Source organism: Chiloscyllium plagiosum, unplaced genomic scaffold (assembly GCF_037043375.1).
Source record: "Chiloscyllium plagiosum isolate Xiang-an unplaced genomic scaffold, Cpla_swu_hap1 HiC_scaffold_8, whole genome shotgun sequence".
NCBI classification, from domain to species: Eukaryota; Metazoa; Chordata; class Chondrichthyes; order Orectolobiformes; family Hemiscylliidae; genus Chiloscyllium; species Chiloscyllium plagiosum.
Window position 1 is genome coordinate 88,202,607 of NW_028270146.1, and position 21,195 is coordinate 88,223,801.

Here is a 21,195-nt window from a genome sequence, read left to right on the forward strand (position 1 = left end):
TGGATTTAACCTCATTTCAATCATCAGGAACATGTGTTCCTATGTTTTGCAGACTTTTAAAATAAAAACAAATTGCCATGGAATATATCAGCAGCAAAATGGTTTGGTTTGGGGTGGACAGGAGTCATATTACTGTCTGGTATCCAATATAACACTTCAGCTGAATGATCCACCCTTGGCTATGTAGCTGACCTAACAAACATTGTTTGGTCAACATTTTTATATTTAAGAGAACTAATAATGTTGTTTAGTTATCTTATACATATAATTTTGAACATTTTCTCTAAATTCTTTGCCTCTCTACCTCACTCTGAATCTTCAAAAAGCCAACCTTTCTAAACATTCCATTTGCATCTCCTAACGCTCGCAGATTGAGATCCTTTCTTCCTCCAGGAACTGTTTTGGAATGTCATTCTCAAGGGAGTACAGTAGGGATGTGAGTGGCACTAACTGGATGGCTCCTTCAGCAAACTGGTGCAATTATCATGGATTGAAGGGTTACTGGTCATGCTCCAAAATTCTATGCATTCTCTCTCTAATCTAGTTTGCTTCCCCACTTCTATTTCCTTTTTTTAAGTCCATCGTAAAACCCACTTCTTTGATGAAACTTTCCATCACCTTCTCAAATATTTCTCTCTTTGGCTTCAAATGCTACACGAATTCTAGTTTTTTGATGCAAACTTGGATAATTTAGCATTCTCAATAACAGTACAGGCAGTCTGCTTATAATTGTGACCACTTTGGAACAAGCTATTTTCTTCTGAAATAAGTACTGATTTTGACATGTTGAAGGATTTGAGCAGTGATTGAGCATTATTAATAGTTCTGAGGAAGGGTCATTGGACCTGAAATATTAACTCTGATTTCTCTCCATAGATGCTGCCAGATCTGCTGATCATTTCCAGCATTTTCTGTTTTTCTTTCTGATTTCCAGCATCCAGGTAACTTCAGTTTTCACTATTAATATTAGTTTGGTAATACACAAATTGAGTATTGCTGAAAGGAGACACATTTTATCTAAATTTTTTGTCTTGCACTCATCAGAACAATTCACAAGAATATCAATGTAAAGACGAACAGCAAAGTTAGACAGTAGGAGCAGAGGTACTGATTGGTTGACCAGAGGACTCTGATTGGTTGAGGCATTTCCATCGAGGATGCACTAGTCAGATAATGACTGACAGTAAACTGGGCATGATGACTCTAATTCGTCAAAGTATTGTCTGAGGAATAAAGTAGAGAATGGTTCCCAGTTGTTTAGCTGAAATAGGCAAAGTGTGTGTACATATTCTTTCTGTCTGCAGACCCAGAATAGGGCCCTGTGTTTTTGTCTAAAATTTTCCTCGGATGTCTTAATGCACTCCATCCTGAGCTCAAATTCACCTTTGTAATGAAGCAGTCAAATGAATTTCTTTTCCTCTACACACTAGTTGAGAAATCTGCCTGAGGATCTCTAATTTTGTGTACTGCAAACCTACCTTCACTGGGCAATATATACATTGGGATCTTTATAGTTTCCCATACTATAACATTGACCTAATTGACAAGCATACAAAGAGCGTGCAAGCCATTTCCATACGATACAAATTTTATGCTGAAGTAGGGCATGTCAAAGCTATCCTGTGAAATAATGCCAACCCTCATCATATCATTTCTCGCCATATACTGCGCAAACTTATGAATGGGCAAATGGCCACCAATTTCAATCTTGAAAGTGCTCCGTCTATCTCAGATTACGCTGGTAAGGTATCTCAAAACAGTTGAGCAACAAGTGAAGCGAAATGTTTCATGCTGCCACTAAGCAGTAGTGTCCCCCATTAACCCCTTTTAATGATGGGTACATGAACAGGAAAGGTTGCGAGGGATATGGGCCCAATGCTGGCAAATTGGATTAGATTAATTTAGGATATCTGGTCAGCATGAACGAGTTGGACCGAATGGTCTGTTTGCATGCTGTACATCTCTTTGACTCTGTGTGGTAGATTCTTTTCCTGTGGCACTTGGTCCCAAAGCCAACTAAAACTTCTTATCCTGGTGTTCAAGTTCTTCAATCCTCCCTGTTATCGTAAATCCCTCCATGCTTACAACTCCATGAGCTCCGCGTTCCTCCCAGTTCAAGTCTGCAACTTATATGACTTCCCTTGCCAGTATTGTTACAGCACTCGTGACTGTCTCTTCAGTCGCCAGGCCCAGTTTCTCGAATTTCCCCTCAAAAGCCAGCTTTGTACTTCGCTATCCTGCTTCAAGACTCTTGAAAATCCATAAAGCTGAGTTGGATTTTGTTTTAAAATGCTGAGAACCACATTCTGTCACTTTACCGTGTTCCTATATCAATGCAAATACTTGTCTTTGTAGTGATGTGAATGAATCACAAACATTTTTTAAACATTCATGCCAAGAAAGAAGTGTTGGTAAACATAGTTTTGTATTCCTGAAGATCTGCCTCCTCTCAGCGCTTGGACCGTCAACAACCTTTCACTACAAGACGGTCGTTGTGCCTCTAGGTGGGGGTGCAGAGCGCAGTCGTCACAAAGGCGCAGACAGCGGGGTGTGTCCCTCTTGCTCAAAGCACGCTCGTTGGCAGTGCTCGCCAGCTCGGGTCTTTGTTATTGGACAGCCGACGTCGCTGCTGTGTCAGGTAATGGCCCCGGGCGCCGACGGGATAGCATAGCTGGAGCTGGAGGACCGCGGGAAGTCATCCCAGCTGCTGCTGTTGCCCAACGACAAGATGGCTGTCGGGAGTAAGCTGAAGCCAGCAGCGACTGGCACGGCGGCATCCTACACGTATACAGGAGGATAGCCGGGGCTCAGGACTCCTGTTTTCATACCGCTGGGATACCGTTAGACCGATATATGGACAGAAATGGGGTCTCAGACTTTACAAATCCTGAGACAGGGAGTGTGGGCTTCAATCACTGGCGGGTGGTATTATGATCCTCATCAAAATACATTTGTGAACGCTTTCCATCTCTACATCTGGCTCTTCCTTCTTTGTTTCCCATTCACACTGTATATGGTGAGTATTTGGCTGTGCGTGTTTACTGACAATCATTTGGGGATGTTTTGAAATTCATCATTGAATTTCCGAAATGTACATGTGTGTTTGTCTAGGTTAAACTGTTATTTATATAATAAACATTTAATAACTGTCTCACGGTGTGAGGGTTCCCCCTCCCCCACCTCCTAAGCTGCGCTGGAGTAATGTGGGATGTTGATTAAAAAAAACAATTGTCAATCTGACACTTGTGAAAATTATGGAATAATAAAAAAAAGGCTGCATAAATGATTATTTATTGGAATATGGAAGATCGTTTTTGTAACTAATACTTAAGAATAAAAATTGTCAATATTAATATCAAAGATTTCTGGACTCTGCATTGTTGTAGAAGGTGATTTAAATTTTTTATCTTTTTTGCTGTATTGGTTTTTTTAATTTTAATTTGTTTTAAATAGAATTGGAATAAACAAACTTAAAATGTATGTGTTAACCTAATAGGTTGGATTTTAAGTTTATTTAAGCATATTGGTATTTCAATAAGGAACATTTCTGTGAAATGATAGCTGTCGTTTTTACTGCCCCTCTGCTTTAGCAGCTGGTGTTGTTTTGCCTGTTTTATTACTGCTTGTAATGTCACCTGATTTGTTTTAGGTTGTGCTTCTGGAAAAATAGCGCGTAACATGTAAGAATAAACAAATGGAAAAGGTGAGGCATTGTGGATATTGCAAAGGAGGCATTGTTTGCTAGGGTTGCAGAGTTAATGACCGTTCTTTAATGTGCATAAACTAGCTCTAGCTTATGATAACCATTTTTTATAGTAGAGAGATTCTCTATGCATGGCTCTTGGGGAAATACTTTTATAGATATAATCCTGTTTAATATGGAGGCTGCATAAACTCATAACAATGGACTTTAAACCAACCTGCATCTCAGTGGTTCCCTTATGGGAGTCAAATGTTTTTTGAGGTGTGACCAAGAGACAAAAATTGACACTGAAGCACCAGTACATGGGCAGCATATCTTTTACATGGATGTTATTTTAAAAATGTTAATTTTGCACAATGGTGGTACTGGTGCTTCAGTGTCAATTTTTGTCTCTTGGTCACACCTCAAAAACATTTAACTCCCATAAACCAACCTGCATCTCAGTAGTTCCCTTAAAGTCCATTGTTACGAGTATTGCTGCTGGTCCCATTTTCTGGTTCAGCCATGAACATGTCATGTACAACAAAATATTGCAGAGTGCCTTGTGGGGCAAAAGTAAACACAGATGTGAAATACTTTCCAAGCATGGACGGGTTGGACCAAAGGGTCTATTTCTGTGCTGTACGTCTCTGTGACTCATTCAGAGTTGGTTTGAGTTTTGTGAGGAACTGAGATAAAAACCATAATGGTGTTGTTTAATTTTCTTGGAGCAAATCTGTTAATTATACAATTATTGGAGATCTGAAAGGACAGACAGGATGGTGAGAGACTGGTAGTCATTCAATCAAACCTTCAGCAATGCATATGACCAAAGCTGGCAACCCTACCACAAAGATCTATCAAATACCAACAAAATATTTTGAAAAGCTCTGAGGAGGACAGAGAGTAGATTGTGTGCCCAAGATTGCAGTTTTAGCATTAAAGGAAAGAGGAGGTGCATTGCTGTGGGATTAGAAGGTACAAGCTAGCAGGTAGGAATGGAAGTGATTACAGTATTAAAGAAGAGTGAGAATGTTGATGGAGGAATGACAATTGTTGTGAGTTAATACGTTGGGTCTTTGGAGTTTTTGAGTTGCAGTTTGTGGATGTAGAGCTCAGGAAATCAGGAAGGAGTGTTGTTCTATCAGCTCAGTGAGCCAGAAAACAGTGAGGATGAAGTGCAGTTAAACGGGTTAATGCTGCAAATAAAAAGGTCAGGCTTGGCAGTGCTTTCACATTAAAAAAGTTGTTTTCAAAATAGTTTCCCAAAAATAATGCGTCATCAATAGAAACAGAAGTGTAGATTCTACTTCATTAAACAACCGAATGCAGTGAAATGTTTGTAAATCATGGTTGTGTTGCAGCAACTTTCTTTTGCACCTCAGTATTTGTTTCACAGGAAATGGCAATGATGAGATGCCACATGGTCAATGTGCAAGTGGTAGCACTTTGACATTATGGACAATAGTGGACACTGAAGTGGTGAAGCTTGGTAGTTGTGCTGGTGAAGCATTGAATCCTGTTCACTCTCCTCTTATTCCTGCAACATGCCCACGTTTGTTTCTCTCTTCCTCGCTCTCTTACCTTATCACCCCTCCACCCTCTCCCCTTCTTGTCCTCTCTTCCCCCTCCCCCAGTATTCTTTCTGTGCATGCACACATTTTTATCCTCTGTGATATTGTAAATGTGCTCTGTTCTGAATTGATTATACATTTGCTAAATTTATGGAGGATGGTCAGTGACTGGAGGGGAAGAATCTAGTACTATGTTGGCATCAAGTCTAAAGGAATAATCTTCAGTGCCTTGCTGTAACTACTGTTTGTCTGAATGGAAAATTACCCACTACCAGAATCCTTCTCAACTTAATGAGTGTAAATCAACAGAATGGAAACAAATGAAGCAGATGAATTGGAAGGCTTATGTTGCATCTCAAGTTCCAGTCAATCTGGTGAGGTTGTATTTTCGTAGTGTTAGAACAAAAAAAGTAAGCATTTCAACTCTAACTGAACAGTAACAAAGCACAGATGGAGTATGCGTTATTCTTTAAGACGAGCAACATAACTGACTTCATGAAGTCATCAAACATTATTATAACTTTTGTTTATATTTGAGAAAGCTGTTTACAGAACTATCTAGGTAATTGTGTATCTGACAACTGCACAGAGGTAAATTGGCTTTGGTTGTACTATAGCTGTTTGAAAGGAAGAAAATAGACCCTGTGAGCATTGATTTTTTTTTGAGTCTCAGTGACACACATCTTCCAGTGAGTGAGAACTCCAACATGCTATAAAACATTTCCCTTGCTATTACAGAGTGCCCATAACTAACTTTGAGAGAAATGCCATCTTTAGTATTTCATGGAAGCTTCTTAAATTCTTATCTCAAAGTTTAAAATAATTAGTAATTATTTTCAATGAGTGTTTATTAAGTTTAATAATAATGAGGCAGAATTGTGACATTGATTCTGATGGGAAATATTTATATGATTTTAAATTAAATGGGAATGTTTTGAGAGAGTAGTTTATTGTATAATAATATTTCATTGTGTATTTGAGAATTCCACTTCACAGAAGTTCCATACGAAATGCTAGAATGACACTGAGCTGTGCACACGATGTTTGGTCTCTGGTCTTTTTTGTCTTTAATGATCTTTTAAGGACACTCCAGTTAACCTTACATTTGAAGGATGTGTTGGGGAATATGGTATGGAATGATGCTGGAGTGATGTCAAGGTTCATGAAAGAATTGTTTGGTTTTCCTAACCTGATTGCTATCGAGCGACAATCACTTCTGCTAGGAAGTGAGAAAGTGTTTGGTTGAAGTTGGATTGGGGTTGGCTGTGATTCTGAAGCTTGTGACTCTGGCTCATTCATGAATAATAGGCACCAACATGAGAGGATTACGGAAGTCTTCCTCCAGCAGTAGTTGCTATCTTTTGTAGTGAAGAAATAGGGCGGGCTGAAGCATTTAGAACCATCAATTACTAAGAATATTTATTGGATCTTGATTTGACTAACAGCCTGGATAAATTTTATGCTTCAATTTTTGTCAGTCTTTATAAGGTTAGAAGTGGGAAAACTGCACATCTGATGTTGAACAAGAAAATGTTGTTGACCCTGAAATACCTTGTTTGAGGGAATATTTCTGTGTAGTATTTTGGTTTAAACAAAAAAAACTTTTCTCATCACAACAGTAGAATGTTTTCCAACTTCCTTTGAATTTTCCCCCTTATTCCTTTCAACTTTGTTTCTTTTGAGATAGTCACTTGTGTTTTAGTACGTTTTCCTGCATGGCAGCTGTCTTCTGGTATCTTTTGCTGACCGATGAGTATTACCAGGCAGTTTGGATGAAGTGGGAGAAGGACATATCACAGCTAGGCTCAATCTTTTCATTTATTGAGTATTCACACAGCTGCACCCAGCTGGAGTCACAGGACAATGGAACCAAGTGCTTTCATGGTCAACTAATATGATACATATTTTAATTTGGATAATTGACTTGATGAGATGCATTTAAAAATATGATAATCAAAATGCCCATGTTGTATCTCTCAGGGCATTGAAACATTTTCCAGTTGGTTGCTGGAATGCTTGATGATAGATTTTGACCGGCACTCCACTTGCCAGCTGGAACTTTCTTTCACTTCTACACAGGTCAAAAGGTTGATTTCAAGTGCCAGTGCCATGAGAAACTGATGGGGAAAATAACACATTTGGATTAGAGTAGTGGGATTTATGACAGGATATTGCGCCACAGAAAATCATTTGCTTTACTGTTGTGATTTGTTCTGATCTCTTCCAGATGTGCTATTGGATTTGTGTCTTCTGTTGCCCACTGATTGTGTCTACATAAAGGCTGAAATTATAGCCACAAGCTTCTTGGTGCTCCTACATATTGAGAGCTTTTAAAAAGAAACATGATAATGCTAATTCCAAGTTTCAATAACCTCAACAAAGGCTTTACTGTGTCTTTTTGTAGACTATAATTTGAGTTTTGTTTTTGCAACGGTTATTGTAATTTTGATGCCATGCAGCCTTGAACAATAAAAGAGAGAAATCAATTCCAAATGTTGACCACAGCTGCAATAATGTAGCCTTCACAGGAAAACTCTTGCAATATCTAGTTAAAAACTGTCAATACTTCTGAAGCAAGCAATGCTGTAGTGAGAAATATTACAGTGGAGTGAATGAACAAGCTGAAGCTAAGAGCTTTCAGGCCATTGTTAGGATCAGAATTCAAAATCTCTCAAATTAGGCCACAACAAACTTTTCAGAATTTTGCTCAGCTCCAAATAATCAGCATAAGTTGAATTTTATTCCCAAAGTTCAAAACAAGTCATTGGGCATCATTCTTTCGGGCCCAAACTCACTCACTGACTTGCAGAAATTTATTTACTCTAAGATGTCTGAGCCAAGGCATGTAGAAAAGCAGAGTAGCTTTAAACCAAATTTGAGTGAAAGCCAGTAGTGTATAGAACCTTTTAAAGCCTGACTGTTTTCAAGGTTCCCCCAGAGAATGCTCCTCATACCCATTGCCACTTGCAGTGCATTTGTGCACAGTATTTACAGTAAAATTTATTATTTTGGCAAGCACAATAATTTAATTGAAGGGATTACGACTGTTGCACAGGAGAAGAAAATTTGTGTATTGCTGAAATTATATGAACAATCTTCCCCATCCTAATGGTTATAGTCATAGCCATTGAGCCTCTCACTTCCCTAAGAGCATTGGAGTTCTTGTTCTGCATTCTCCACCTCTTCCCAACCTACCCTCTAACAATTTCCTGTTTGTTTTTTTTCCTTTGTGCAGAATATCTTTATTAGAAATTAATGATTCTTAGTCAACCAATCCAAATATCCAATTTCATTCAATAAGTTGGAATGATTGCATTAAATGCTCTTGCATTGTCTTTTGCTGGTGTAGAGAGGAGCCAAGCGATTTGAAGTGAGTGTCCAGGTATGCTACATTGGTATCCCTGCAGCATACAGGTGATTGTATGCTGAATTCTGTGGAATTTAGCTAAATGGTCATCATCATCTTTTCCCCATCTGCTTTCTGCCATCTCATTCTCTTTGGGTTTAGGGGATTCCCATGGCTGAATTGAAACTATTATGAACACCGCACAAGCAGAATTCCAAAAAGGCTTGCTGGTTCACAGTAATGAACTAAAATTGTGACCACTTTTATTTGTCTAGCATAGGTTTGTTCCATTCAAGCAATTATTGAATAGCAGATTATTGTATCATCGTTCATTATTGGAACTGAACTGACATTTAAAGGCATGCAGATCTAATGAAGTACGTCTATAGTTCAACTATCACTTCTGTGCTTGCTGACTAAGCTGCATTGGCTCTCAATATCTTCAATTTAAACTTTTCATCCTCTGATTTAAACTTCTTAATGGCCGACACAATCTACTGTAAAAGTTCTCTACTTCATATTTTTCAAACTCTGCCATCTTTAGTATAACTTGCTGTCTTCATTCACTATAAGCGGCTGAGCCTTCATTGCTTTGATTAGCCAGCAATAACTGGATGTTGTTGCAACATACAGCAACTGAACCTTTCTAATCTGCCTTGAATTTGTTTGAAAGAGATAATCTCTTCATTGCTGTGTTTTGCAGAAAATTATACTTAGCTTCAACCAGTTATAATGTATGTTTTTGTGGGAAGGTGAGATTGGAAAGAGAGGCAACATATGATATAATTCGTACATTTAACTGTGGACTGATCTCTACAGAACCCAACAATGTGTACATTAGGATATTGCCCGGATTTATATTTCTATTTCAGTTTTTTAATTAATGATTTTGTGGGGTGAAGGTGTCATTAGAAAGGTCAGTGTTTGTTACCCATCTCTAATTGCCTTTGAATTGAGTGCCTTGCTGGGTCATTTCAGAGGGTATTTAAGGATTAATCAAACTTAAGTCAGACCAAGTAAGGATGGCAGATTTACTTCCCTAAAGCTTGATAGTGAACCAGAGAAGTTTATACAATAGAGGAAGATAGTTTCATGGTCACTATCACTGATATAAGCTTTTATATTCCACATTTATTAAGTGAATTTAAATTCTACCAGCCCTGTGGTGGGATTTGAATGTGTTGCCTCAGAGCATTGTATTGAACCTCTGGATTAACAGTTCAGTGACATTGCCAGTATATCATCCTTTCTGTCTAATTATCAGTATCTAAAAGAAAAGATTGCAAATATTAGATGCTGTCTGTTCCATCCAGTTCTGAAGATGTCTTTGGATTTGAAGCGATAACTCTTTCTCTATCCAGAGATGTTGCCAGACATGCTGAGTTTCTCTGCATTGGTGGTGCTGGAAGAGCACAGCAGTTCAGGCAGCATCCGAGGAGTAGTAAAATCGATGTTTCGGGCAAAAGCCCTTCATCAGGAATAAAGGCAGAGAGCCTGAAGTGTGGAGAGATAAGCTAGAGGAGAGTGGGGGTGGGGAGAAAGTAGCATAGAGTACAATAGGTGAGTGGGGGAAGGGATGAAGGTGATAGGGCGGGGGGATGGTGGAGTGGATAGGTGGAAAAGAAGATAGGCAGGTAGGTCAAGTCATGGGGACATTGCTGAGCTGGAAGTTTGGAACTAGGGTGAGGTGGGGGGAAGGGGAAATGAGGAAACTGGTGAAGTTCACATTGATGCCCTGGGGTTGAAGTGTTTCGAGGCGGAAGATGAGGCGTTCTTCCTCCAGGCATCTGGTGGTGAGGGAGCGGCGGTGAAGGAGGCCCAGGACCTCCATGTCCTCGGCAGAGTGGGAGGGGGAGTTGAAATGTTGGGCCACAGGGCGGTGTGGTTGATTGGTGCGGGTGTCCCGGAGATGTTCCCTAAAGCGCTCTGCTAGGAGGCGTCCAGTCTCCTCAATGTAGCGGAGACCGCATCGGGAGCAATGTATACAATAAATGATATTCGTGGATGTGCAGTTAAAACTTTGCATGTGGAAGGCTCCTTTAGGGCTTTGAATGGAGGTGAGGGAGGAGGTGTGGGCACAGGTTTTGCATTTCCTGCAGTGGCAGGGGAAGGTGCCAGGATGGGAGGGTGGGTTGCAGGGGGGCATGGACCTGACCAGGTAGTCACGGAGGGAACAGTCTTTGCGGAAGGCGGAAAGGGGTGGGGAGGGAAATATATCCCTGGTGGTGGGGTTGTTTTGGAGGTGGCGGAAATGTCGGCAGATGATTTGGTTTATGCGAAGGTTAGTAGGGTGGAAGGTGAGCACCAGGGGTGTTCTGTCCTTGTTATGGTTGGAGGGGTGGGGTTTGAGGGCGGAGGGTGGGTTGATTTTTAGAAGTCAGTCCAAGGTTTAGATTTGTATTACTGAGAAAGTGCCAGATATTTATGCGTGAAAGCAATGACAGCAGTTTGTGTCAGTCATGAGTAAACCCTGAATTTCCTAGCAACCTGGAAAGGTGTTATAGGTGTTGGGCTGTAACCTATCGATATACTTAAACAGAAAGGGAGTTGTGATAAAAAATGAATAATTAACTTTCTATGTTGATGAAAAGCTAATGTATTTCACATTGCGATGGAAAGAGGGCACAGAACCATTTTTTGAGATGGTTATGGAACACCCTACAAACCATAAATCTCAGACAGCAGCTGTTTGGTGTGGTCAGCAGAGTGAAAACGATGTGTGAATTTGCAAACTGCCACTGTTTATTGCAGTAGATGAATGTTCTTTAATGGAAGAGATACATCCTGCAACTATCTAAAAATTCATGGAGATTTATTTTGGCATGTCCAGTGGCTGAAGAATAATTGGAACAAGCTTCACTGCTTCTGGTGAATTTAAGAAACTCTCTGAAACTGAGACAGTATTTGGAGACAGTCATTCAAGTAATGGTGTGAAGTGAGGATATGAGAACCCATTAGAAACTGGGAGCATCTATAGATTGCATTGCGTGCGAACATTGGCCAGACCATTCAGGAGAGATGTTAGGAAGCACTTCTACTCACAAAGGGTGGTAGATGATTGGAACACTCTTCCATAATGGCAGCTGATGCTGGATCAGTTAATGTTAAATCTGAGATAGTATCTTTATTTAACAAAAATGTATCAAAAGGCATGTGTCCTGAAGGCAGATACAGTATATAGAGTTAAGCTGCAGATCAGCTATGATCTGTCTCATTGAATGGTGGAACAGGGTGCTCCTGTTTGTACGTTCACAATTTGAGTTCGGTTTAAGTCGAATACAGTTAGAAATTGGGAAATATGTTGATATCTAAAAAAAATTGACATGAAGCTGTTGGATTGATAGAACTTAGAGTATTAAGAAAAACATAGACTGCAAAATAGATAGAATGAATATAATCCAAGATAAGGCAGAGTTGACCTTTATTTGGTAGGTAGCAGATAGTGACAAAAGGTGTTATGAGTATGAATGGAAATGTGCAAGGGATATCAAATTCGACGCATTTTTAGTTTCACAGTTATAGTAGGACATTAGGATGGTCAGACACAATTTGTACCTTTTTGAAAATTAAATTACTTTGTGCCATTATGTGGAGTAGAAAAGGAAAATTGCACACCAGGCATTCCAAGAAGTTAATATTGAATTGGGTGAGGGTTCAACAAAATTAACGTGAACAGAAATCACTTATCAACTAAATAATAGCATTAAAGAATTATGCCCCTTCAAAACCAGTTGGTTTTCTGGTTTTAGAAGAAGTAGGTGAAAACACCTTAAATATTTTCAGCTGAATGAAAAGAACTAGCATGAATTAGGCTTGCCTAATGAAAATGATTTGAATGGCTCACTAAAGTTGTGGAAAGTTGAGTATCATTAGGTGTTATTTATATGAACTTTCAGAAGGCATTCAGTGAAACCTCTGGTAAGACATTGTCAGCTAAATCTTAAGCTCATGGAATTTAAGAAAGATTACTTAGGGGATTGGCTGAGCAGCCGATAGAGAAACCCGTTAATTGGTAGAAACAAGCAAAGAAAATGCTAGAGAAGCTCAGCAGATCCGGCAGAAATTTGCTGGAATATTTTTCACTTGACAGGCAGAGGATGATCAAAGAGGCCAGATAAGACGATAAGAAACAGGAACAGGAGTAGGACATTTGGTCTCTCGAGTCCTGGTCTGCTATTCAATATGATCATGGCTGATCTGATATTCCTCAAATCCCCCTTTTTCCCCATAACCCTTCATTCTCCTACCAATTAAGAATCTAATTATCTCAGCCTTAAGTATTCACAAGGACTTTGTCCCCACTTCTCCCGATGGCAAGGAGTTCCAAAGTCACTTGAGCATCTGTGATGATCTGAGATTTTGTTAGCAAAAGACTTTAATGGGTATGAGGTAAAGCTGGACATTGAGAATTAGATCATGGATTATCAGTAATCTCATTGAATCGTGTTCTTACAGGTTTGAGGGGCTGAATGGTGCTCTCCCATGTGCAAGTTTGCTGCAATTAAAATAACTTAGTTTTCATTTTTGAATCTGTTGGCGTCTATTACTGTAGCTGCCTAACATACCTGATATAATAGCATAAATTCCCAGTCGTGAGTTTGTCCCTCAGTCTGCCCACTGTTCGTTCATTCTTTCGTCATTTTTGTTGATTTGCCAGTTCACTCTGCTTGCAGCAACCCTGTTTTTCCATCTCTTTTTGTCCTTTCCCATAGATACTAATTCTGGTTGGAATACAGTTTTATGGACAATGTTTCTTTGGCAGCTGGAAGTTAATTTAAGTTCTGTTTTAAATACCAAATGCAATTGGCAAGTACATGTAAAATATCTTCCAGTGCTGCCTAAATCAAGGCCAACTTTATGTGGATTGATAAATCAAAAAGTTAGAATTAGTAACTGTTTACAACCTTCAGAGGCTCACTGGCATTAGTTGGGAGGCTTGCCAACTGTAACTTCACATTGCAATAGTGTATTGCTCAAATTTTAAGTCTGCAACTTATTGTATGTCAGATGAGAAATGCTGCTAATGTGGGCAATTGCTTTGAGTTGCAAACAAGAAATAATCATTTATGCAGTTGCATCATTACATTTAAAAAACCCAGCTTTGCTTGCAATGTTTAATTATTTATACATGGTGCATCTATGATTTTGTGGAAAAATGACCTTTGGCGTCAACTTCAGTTGGTACCTCCTGTGTTGTTTTTATTGTCGATGATTGAAGGAAAACAGCTGCAAGCAATGTTGGATCATGCAGATTGTTAGTTATGTGCAGCTTACCATAAATGATAAAAGCATGGCCAGACCTAAGTAAACAGTCAAATGGTCTGCAAACTGGTCTGATTCTGCAGATTGCTATATTTAATTCAATTTTGCACATTAACTCCATGAGTACTGAACTTGTTGATGTAACTTATTAATGTTTTTGCTTATATAACTAAGTATTTTTTAAAAAAAGTTAGTTCCTTCTGTTCATTCTGTTCTCTGAATAAGCCACCTCAACTGATCACATGGATACCTGTGTATAATTACAAAGTGAGCATTTAGTTGTGTTTAAATGTTTATGAACTGTTGTGTTTATGATTTGTTTCCTGGACCTTGAGTTTGGATCACTGCCTTGTACTATTCTTGAAAAACCCATTGATGATGAAGCCATTAAAACTGTCAGCGCTTGCCAAACTGAACATTGAACATTGGTTCCAGCAAAAAAGCCTTATGGTACCTGTAAATGAAATACCTTTTATCAGATTGAGTGAGATGGGATTAATTAATGACCACATAGGAAAGGGTCCTCTAGGGAAAAGTTGATCATAGCATGCTGGAATTTCAGATTTAGTTTGAGGTTGAGAAATTTGCACACTACCTTTGTTTAAACACCAGAAGACAATTACATAGGTGTGAGGACAGATTTAGACAATAGGTGCAGGAGTAGGCCATTCAGCCCTTTGAGCCTGCACCGCCATTCAATATGATCATGGCTGATCATTCCTAATCAGTATCCTCTTCCTGCCTTATCTCCATGACCCTTGATTCCACTATCTTTGAGAGCTCTATCCAACTCTTTCTTAAATGAATCCACAGACTGGGCCTCCACTGCCCTCTGGGGCAGAGCATTCCACACAGCCACCACTCTCTGGGTGAAGAAGTTTCTCCTGAGCTCTGTCCTAAATGGTTTACCCCGTATTTTTAAGCTGTGTCCTCTGGTTCGGCACTCACCCATCAGCGGAAACATGTTTCCTGCTGCCAGAGTGTCCAATCCTTTCATAATCTTATATGTCTCAATCAGATCCCCTCTCAGTCTTCTAAACTCAAGGGTATACAAGCCCAGTCGCTTCAGTCTTTCAGTGTAAGGTAATCCTGCCATTCCAGGAATTGACCTCGTGAACCTACGCTGCACTCCCTCAATAGCCAGAATGTCTTTCCTCAAATTTGGAGACCAGAACTGCACACAGTACTCCAGGTGTGGTCTCACCAGGGCCCTGTACAGCTGCAGAAGCACCTCTTTGCTTCTATACTCAATTCCTCTTGTTATGAAGATTTGGCTCTAATGGACTGGGCCGACAAACTAAAATATTGGGTAGCTGATGAACAGTTGCAGACATTCAAGGAAATAGTAAATTCCTCCCAAATAAAATGTATTTCAGAGATGAAAAAAGATAGATAAGCGCAAAAGGCTTACTATATTTCAGAGGTCAGTGGCAGTCTGGAGGATTGGGACACTTTTAAAGACCAATGAACTGTTACTAAAAAAAAAGTGATTAAAAAGAGAAAAGGTAAGTTACGGAAAAAAATGCAAAATCTAAAAGCTGATCGTGCAACCTTCTGTATATGAGAAGTGTGAGAGTAGCTAAAGTGAATACAGTATTGGTCCCTTAGAGGAAAAACTAGGATGTTAGTAAGGGGGAGAACACAAATGACCGAGACGCTAAATCAAAATTTTGTCTCAGTTTTCATTGTGGAGTTTACTAAACCACCCCAATAGTAGCAGGTAATGTAGAGGTTATAGAAAAGGAAAAACTCAAAGCAATCACTGTCACTAGGCAAAATGTACTGAGTAAATTATTGGTGTTAAAGGCAGGCAAGTCCCCAGAGCCAGATTGGCTGCACCCGAATGTCTTGAAAGAAATAGCAGTATAGATAGTGGATACATTGACTATAATATTTCAAAATTTCCTGGATTCTGGAAATGTACCAGTTGATTGGGAAAATGCTAATGCAATCCCTAATTCAAAAAGGGGGAGAGGCAGTAAGTAGGAAACTACAAATCAGTTAGTTTATCATCTGTCATTGGGAAATTGTTGGAATCTATTATGAAGAAAGTATTGTGGTAATGAGACATTTGGAAAGTCAATCCAAACCATCAGAGTTAACATGATTTTATGAAGGGTATGCTGAGTTTGACTGACTAATTTGCTAGTTAGTCAAAGATGGAACAAGCAAAGTGGATAGTAGGGCTCCTTAGGAGCAGTATATCTAGACTTTAAGAAGGTATTTAAGGTGCTGCATAGAAGGTTAATACAGAAGGTAATATCATGCAGAGTTAGCTTCGATAGAGTATTGTCTAACCAATAGAAAACAGAGGTTAACTGTGTATTTTTCTGGTAGGCAAAATATAGCTAGTTAGGTGCTACAGGGTTGGTCTTTGGGACCTCCACTTTTAATAGCCAGTATTAATGACTGTGATGCAGGCATAGAATATACTGTTGCCAAATTTGTATACAACTCTAAAATAGATGGGAAACTAAGTTGCAATAATGAAATAAGAAATTCATAAATGGATGTGGATGGGCTTAGGTGCATAGACCAAAATTTGGCAGATGGAGCTTAAGACCATAAGACATAAGACATAGGAGCGGAAGCAAGGCCATTCGGCCCATCGAGTCCACTCCGCCATTCAATCATGGCTGATGCGCATTTCAGCACCACTTACCAGCGTTCTCCCCGTAGCCCTTAATTCCTCGAGACAACAAGAATCTATCAATCTCGGCCTTGAAGACATTTAGCGTCCCGGCTTCCACTGCACTCCGTGGCAATGAATTCCACAGGCCCACCAATCTCTGGCTGAAGAAATGTCTCCGCATTTCTGTTCTGAAATGACCCCCTCTAATTCTAAGGCTGTGTCCACGGGTCCTAGTCTCCTCGTTTAACTGAAACAATTTCCTAGCATCCACCTTTTCCAAGCCATGTATTATTTTGTACGTCTCTATTAAGTCTCCCCTTAATCTTCTAAACTCCAACGAATACAATCCCAGTATCCTCAGCCGTTCCTCATATGTTAGACCTGTCATTCCAGGGATCATCCATGTGAACATGGATAAGTGAGAGATTATCCATCTTGGTTGGGGAAAAACAAGGCAAGTTATTATCTAAATGGAGAAAAACTTCAAAATGCTTTGCTGCAGAGAGATCCCAGTATCTTTGTGCATGAATTGCAAATATGCTTTCCAGTAGGTAATAAGGAGGGTGATTAGAATTTTGACATTCATTATTAAAGTAATGGAGTATAACAGTAAGGATGTATTGTTGCAACTGTACAAGGCATTGGTGAGACCACAGCTGAAGTACAGTGTACAATTTTGACCCCTCGCTTGAGGAGGAATGTATTTACTTTGGAGACAAGGTCAGAGAATGTTCACTAGATTAATTCCAAAGATGAAAGGTATGTCTTATGAAGGGAGATTGTATAGTTTTGGACAATGCTTGCTCGACATAAGAATGAGAGGAAATCTAACTGAGTTATATATGATGTTAAAGGGGATTGATGAAGTAGACGCAGAACAAACATTTCCCCTTGTGGGCAATCCTGAATGAGAGGTAATAATTTTAATTAAGGGGTGGCAGATTCACAACAGATAGAGAGGAATTACTTACTGGGACAGGAAATAAATTTGAGGAAATTAATGGACTAAAGGATTGTGGGGAGTGGGCAGGAAAGTGGAGCTGAGTTTGACATGATATCAGCCATGGTTGTAATAAATGGTAGAGCAGGCTTGAAGGCCTGAAATTGTTTACTTCTGCTCCTTATGTTCTTAATATTAGCAGTCATCTAATTCTCTCCAAACCTCAATCCTCCACAAAAAACATATCCAAGATCTTTTTTTGGAGGACGCTTCTACTCTTAGCTTCTTCTATTTTACTTTGGGTAGCTGTAGTTCTGGTTGATCATCCTTGTCCATTTCTCTTGTCTGTCGCATATTCTTTTTACAATTCTGCAGCATTTAAATGTCACCACTGGTGTTTTCCTACCTTGTCTTGATCCCCTTCTCTTTCAAGCAGTCTAATCATTTTCGTTCATTTCATCACACATCCTTCTGTGGCACATCATTTCAGTCTCTCTTTTTAGCTACTTTGCTGATGCTTCTAAAATCCTCATTGGTTCTTTATGTGCTGGATCTAATTTTTACAGTCCTGTGTACTCAAAATGCAAATTTAGCAAAACTATCACAGGCAATGATCTTGACGACTTCAATAAATGTTTTATCATTTTAATCTCATATAATGTAAAGTTTTATTGTGGCGGTATTGCTGGACCAAAAAATGGTAAGCTTGAGGTGTATGTGTCTGTGTGTGTGTGTGTTGAGAGAGAGTGATGCACCATGTACAACCTGGTAGGCATTGACTATTGATTACTTTTTACACTGGAAAACTATTAAATAATGAAATTGGACTTTCAAACTATTTTGTCCATTTCCAGTCTGAAATGGATGACCTCTCACATTCCTGAATTGAGCAATATTTGCCATAGTTTTACCAGATGCATTAATTTATCTTGGCCATTTTGGTAATTTTCAGCTTCTATCCACAAAAATACTCTGGTTCCTTATTTAGTACCATTTGAAAACTTGCACTTCTTCATTCAAGTCAATAATAATTAGAAAAGTTGAGCCCCAAAACAGCTACTCTAGGTCACGAATACAAAGCCATTCTTGTGGTTGCTTGAAGTCTGAAGTAATAGTTCTGTGAAAGATCACAGATTTGAAAGGTTAACTATATATTTCTCTTGGTGAATGCTGCCTGGATGTCTGGTATTTCCAGAAATTTGTTTTTATCCCTGAGAGCATCACTTGTCATTTCTTGGAATTTGGAGTATACACTTTTTATCCACAACATTTGTCTCCTCCTAATTAATTTCCAAGCCAAGTCAAAAAGCTAAGCTCTACAACTCTCTTGGGCAGAGCCCTGTTAATGCTTCGAAAAGTCTACACAGAGCCGTCTACTTGTCTGCCTTACCAGTCACCTCAAAATTCAACAATGTTAGTCACGCATTACTTCCCTTGAACAAAGTCATATTGACACTCTCTGATCAGCTCAAACTTTAAGTGCTCAGTCCAAATAATACATTCTGTTAGCTTCACTGCAACTTCTGTTCCTTCCCATAATGTGAAAAATAAAGAAAGACCTGTTTTCATTTGCTGTTTCCATGACTACCAGAGATCTCAAAGCATTTTAATAAAATAATTTGCTGTTGTAGAGTGATCATTGTTGTTGGAGAGGTGGCAGCCATGCAATCTCTGCATACCAAACAGTAATGACCAAATAATCTTCTTTTTGTGATGTTGATTTGAGGGAAGAATATTGGCCAGTGGCCATAACTCACCTGCTGTTCCTCCTAACAGTACCATGAGTTCATGTTCACTGTAAGAGGCAGATGGTATGTTATTTAAAGCACAATGCAATATGTTGTCTAAAGAAGTAAATTTCTGAAAGGGTTAATGCTGAGGACTGCCTTATGCACCACCCATTATGGTGATGAGCGAGGCAAGAAAAAAAGCTTATGATCTTGAAGGGATAAGAGTACCTTTTGGGACGTTTACACTCCTTTTGGTTTTCTTAAAAACCTTCTCCTTTGCTTTTGGTTGCATTTCATTCCCACACTCCTGATCTTTGGACACCCGCTGCAGAAGGGGGTGGGCAGGTCAGAGGACCTCCTCGTGGGTCTGCTCCTGGGCCTGGCCAAACTGGCCATAAACAGGTTCAGGCAGAGAGTCGTGGAGGGAGTCATTAGGGCCAACTGTCTGGCCCTCTTCCATGGTTGCGTTCGAGCCCGGGTGTCCCTGGAGAAAGAGTACACGGTGTCCACCAACAACCTTGAGTTGTTCAGGAAGAGGTGGGCACTGCGGAGTGTGGAGTGCATTATTTCCCCCTCCAACTCTATTTTGATTTAATCCCTGCCTTCCCCTTCACTTTTTTTTGATCACCCACCATTGCCCTTTGTTGAGAAGGGCACTGCTTGTCACTGGCCACTCTGGTGTTTCCTTTCTTTCTGGTGGTGGAATATAAATAAAGATTTATGCACTTGTTCTTCACTGTGTCCTACACCTGCGCAATGACTGTTAAAAAGAAAAACAAAGGAAAAAACAAAGTATCATTTGGGTGTTCAACATTGTCTTTGTAACAATGTGCGTTATGTTAATATAACATCCATGATTGCTATCCATGCAATAAACTTCATCTTGTTTAAGACAAAAGCCTCTTGTTAGGCTGCCATGTGGTTTTCCTCTGCTGCAGTAGGCCCTTTAGATCCCTAACCTGAAAGAGGATGGCGGCAGTGAATCTACCACAATGATCAGTGGCGCAGAGAGTTCATACATATGATGAGCGATGGTACATTTGCTTCTCTACAGTGTGTCCTCCATATTATGGTAGCAGCTTTAATTTTTGAGTACATGCTTGGGTTGGGCCTCAAAGCATGTACTTTGACTCAGGCAAAAGTGCTACTAACTTAGAGCTCTCACGTGGTGAAATTGTGACCCGAGGATGAAGAGTTATCAATTTCTGAGTGAAAAATTAAGGGATTCTGTTTGTATAATTAACATAGCTGGAAACCATTAGTTTCTCCATCAATGTTTATAAAAAAACTTGTATTGTGTACAATAATGACTTCCCCGTGATTCATTTTTATTTCCATTTCAGGCATGTTGTTATCTTTTTTGACTATGATAGCATACAAAGTACTCACTTACTACATCTGTCATTAACTTGTTATCTATGTAGATTGATGTGGCTATTCCCTCAAGGCCGAGTTCCTGATTTTAAAGCACGCTTTATATTACTATGCTGCTATTACCTATGATATATATTTCATACATTTTGGTTAAATTTGTCGACTAACCTTTTTAACTGATAGAAATAGAGAAACTGTTGTCAATGGAGCAATCTACCCTGTGCTTCTAGTTGACTTGCTGGAGATTAAAGGTTGGCTTCAAATGTAAATGTGGGTCAATTACTTAATTTAATATGGAGACAAGAATTCTTTTCTCTTAGTAGGTGATAGGTATTTGAAACAGTATTTTGTAGAATGAGCTGGAGGCAGCATCGCTGTTTTTAAGGCAGAGGCAGATAACTCCTGACACTCTTGTTAGTTGAGAATGTATCAGAGGAGATTTGGAATGTAGGTGTTGTGGCCACAGTCAGATCAGCCATGATCTTATTGAATGGTGGAACAGGCTTGATGACCTGCTTCTGCTTCTAATCTTTGTTTGTCTTGCCTTGATGCCTAGTCATTCTGATCCTGTCAACATATTTATAAAAGCTTTTACTAGTGGTCTTTATATTGCAAGTTTTCATAAAAGTCATAAAATCTCTACAGTGTGGAAACA

General features: G+C 39.4%; 1 protein-coding gene across 4 annotated transcripts in view; it reads left to right on the plus strand.

The window, feature by feature from the left end:
* The first annotated feature begins 2,716 nt into the window (after positions 1-2,716).
* pcnx1 (pecanex 1) overlaps positions 2,717-21,195 on the plus strand; it is a 281,427-nt gene continuing 262,948 nt past the window's right edge. For 3 of the 4 annotated variants that reach the window (XM_043698139.2, XM_043698140.2, XM_043698143.2), the window contains exon 1: positions 2,717-3,016. In XM_043698139.2, the coding sequence (XP_043554074.2) occupies positions 2,864-3,016 (153 nt within the window). In that variant the 5' untranslated portion in view covers positions 2,717-2,863. The remainder of the gene's footprint in view (positions 3,017-21,195) is intronic. The other variant, XM_087990083.1, reaches the window with a different exon arrangement.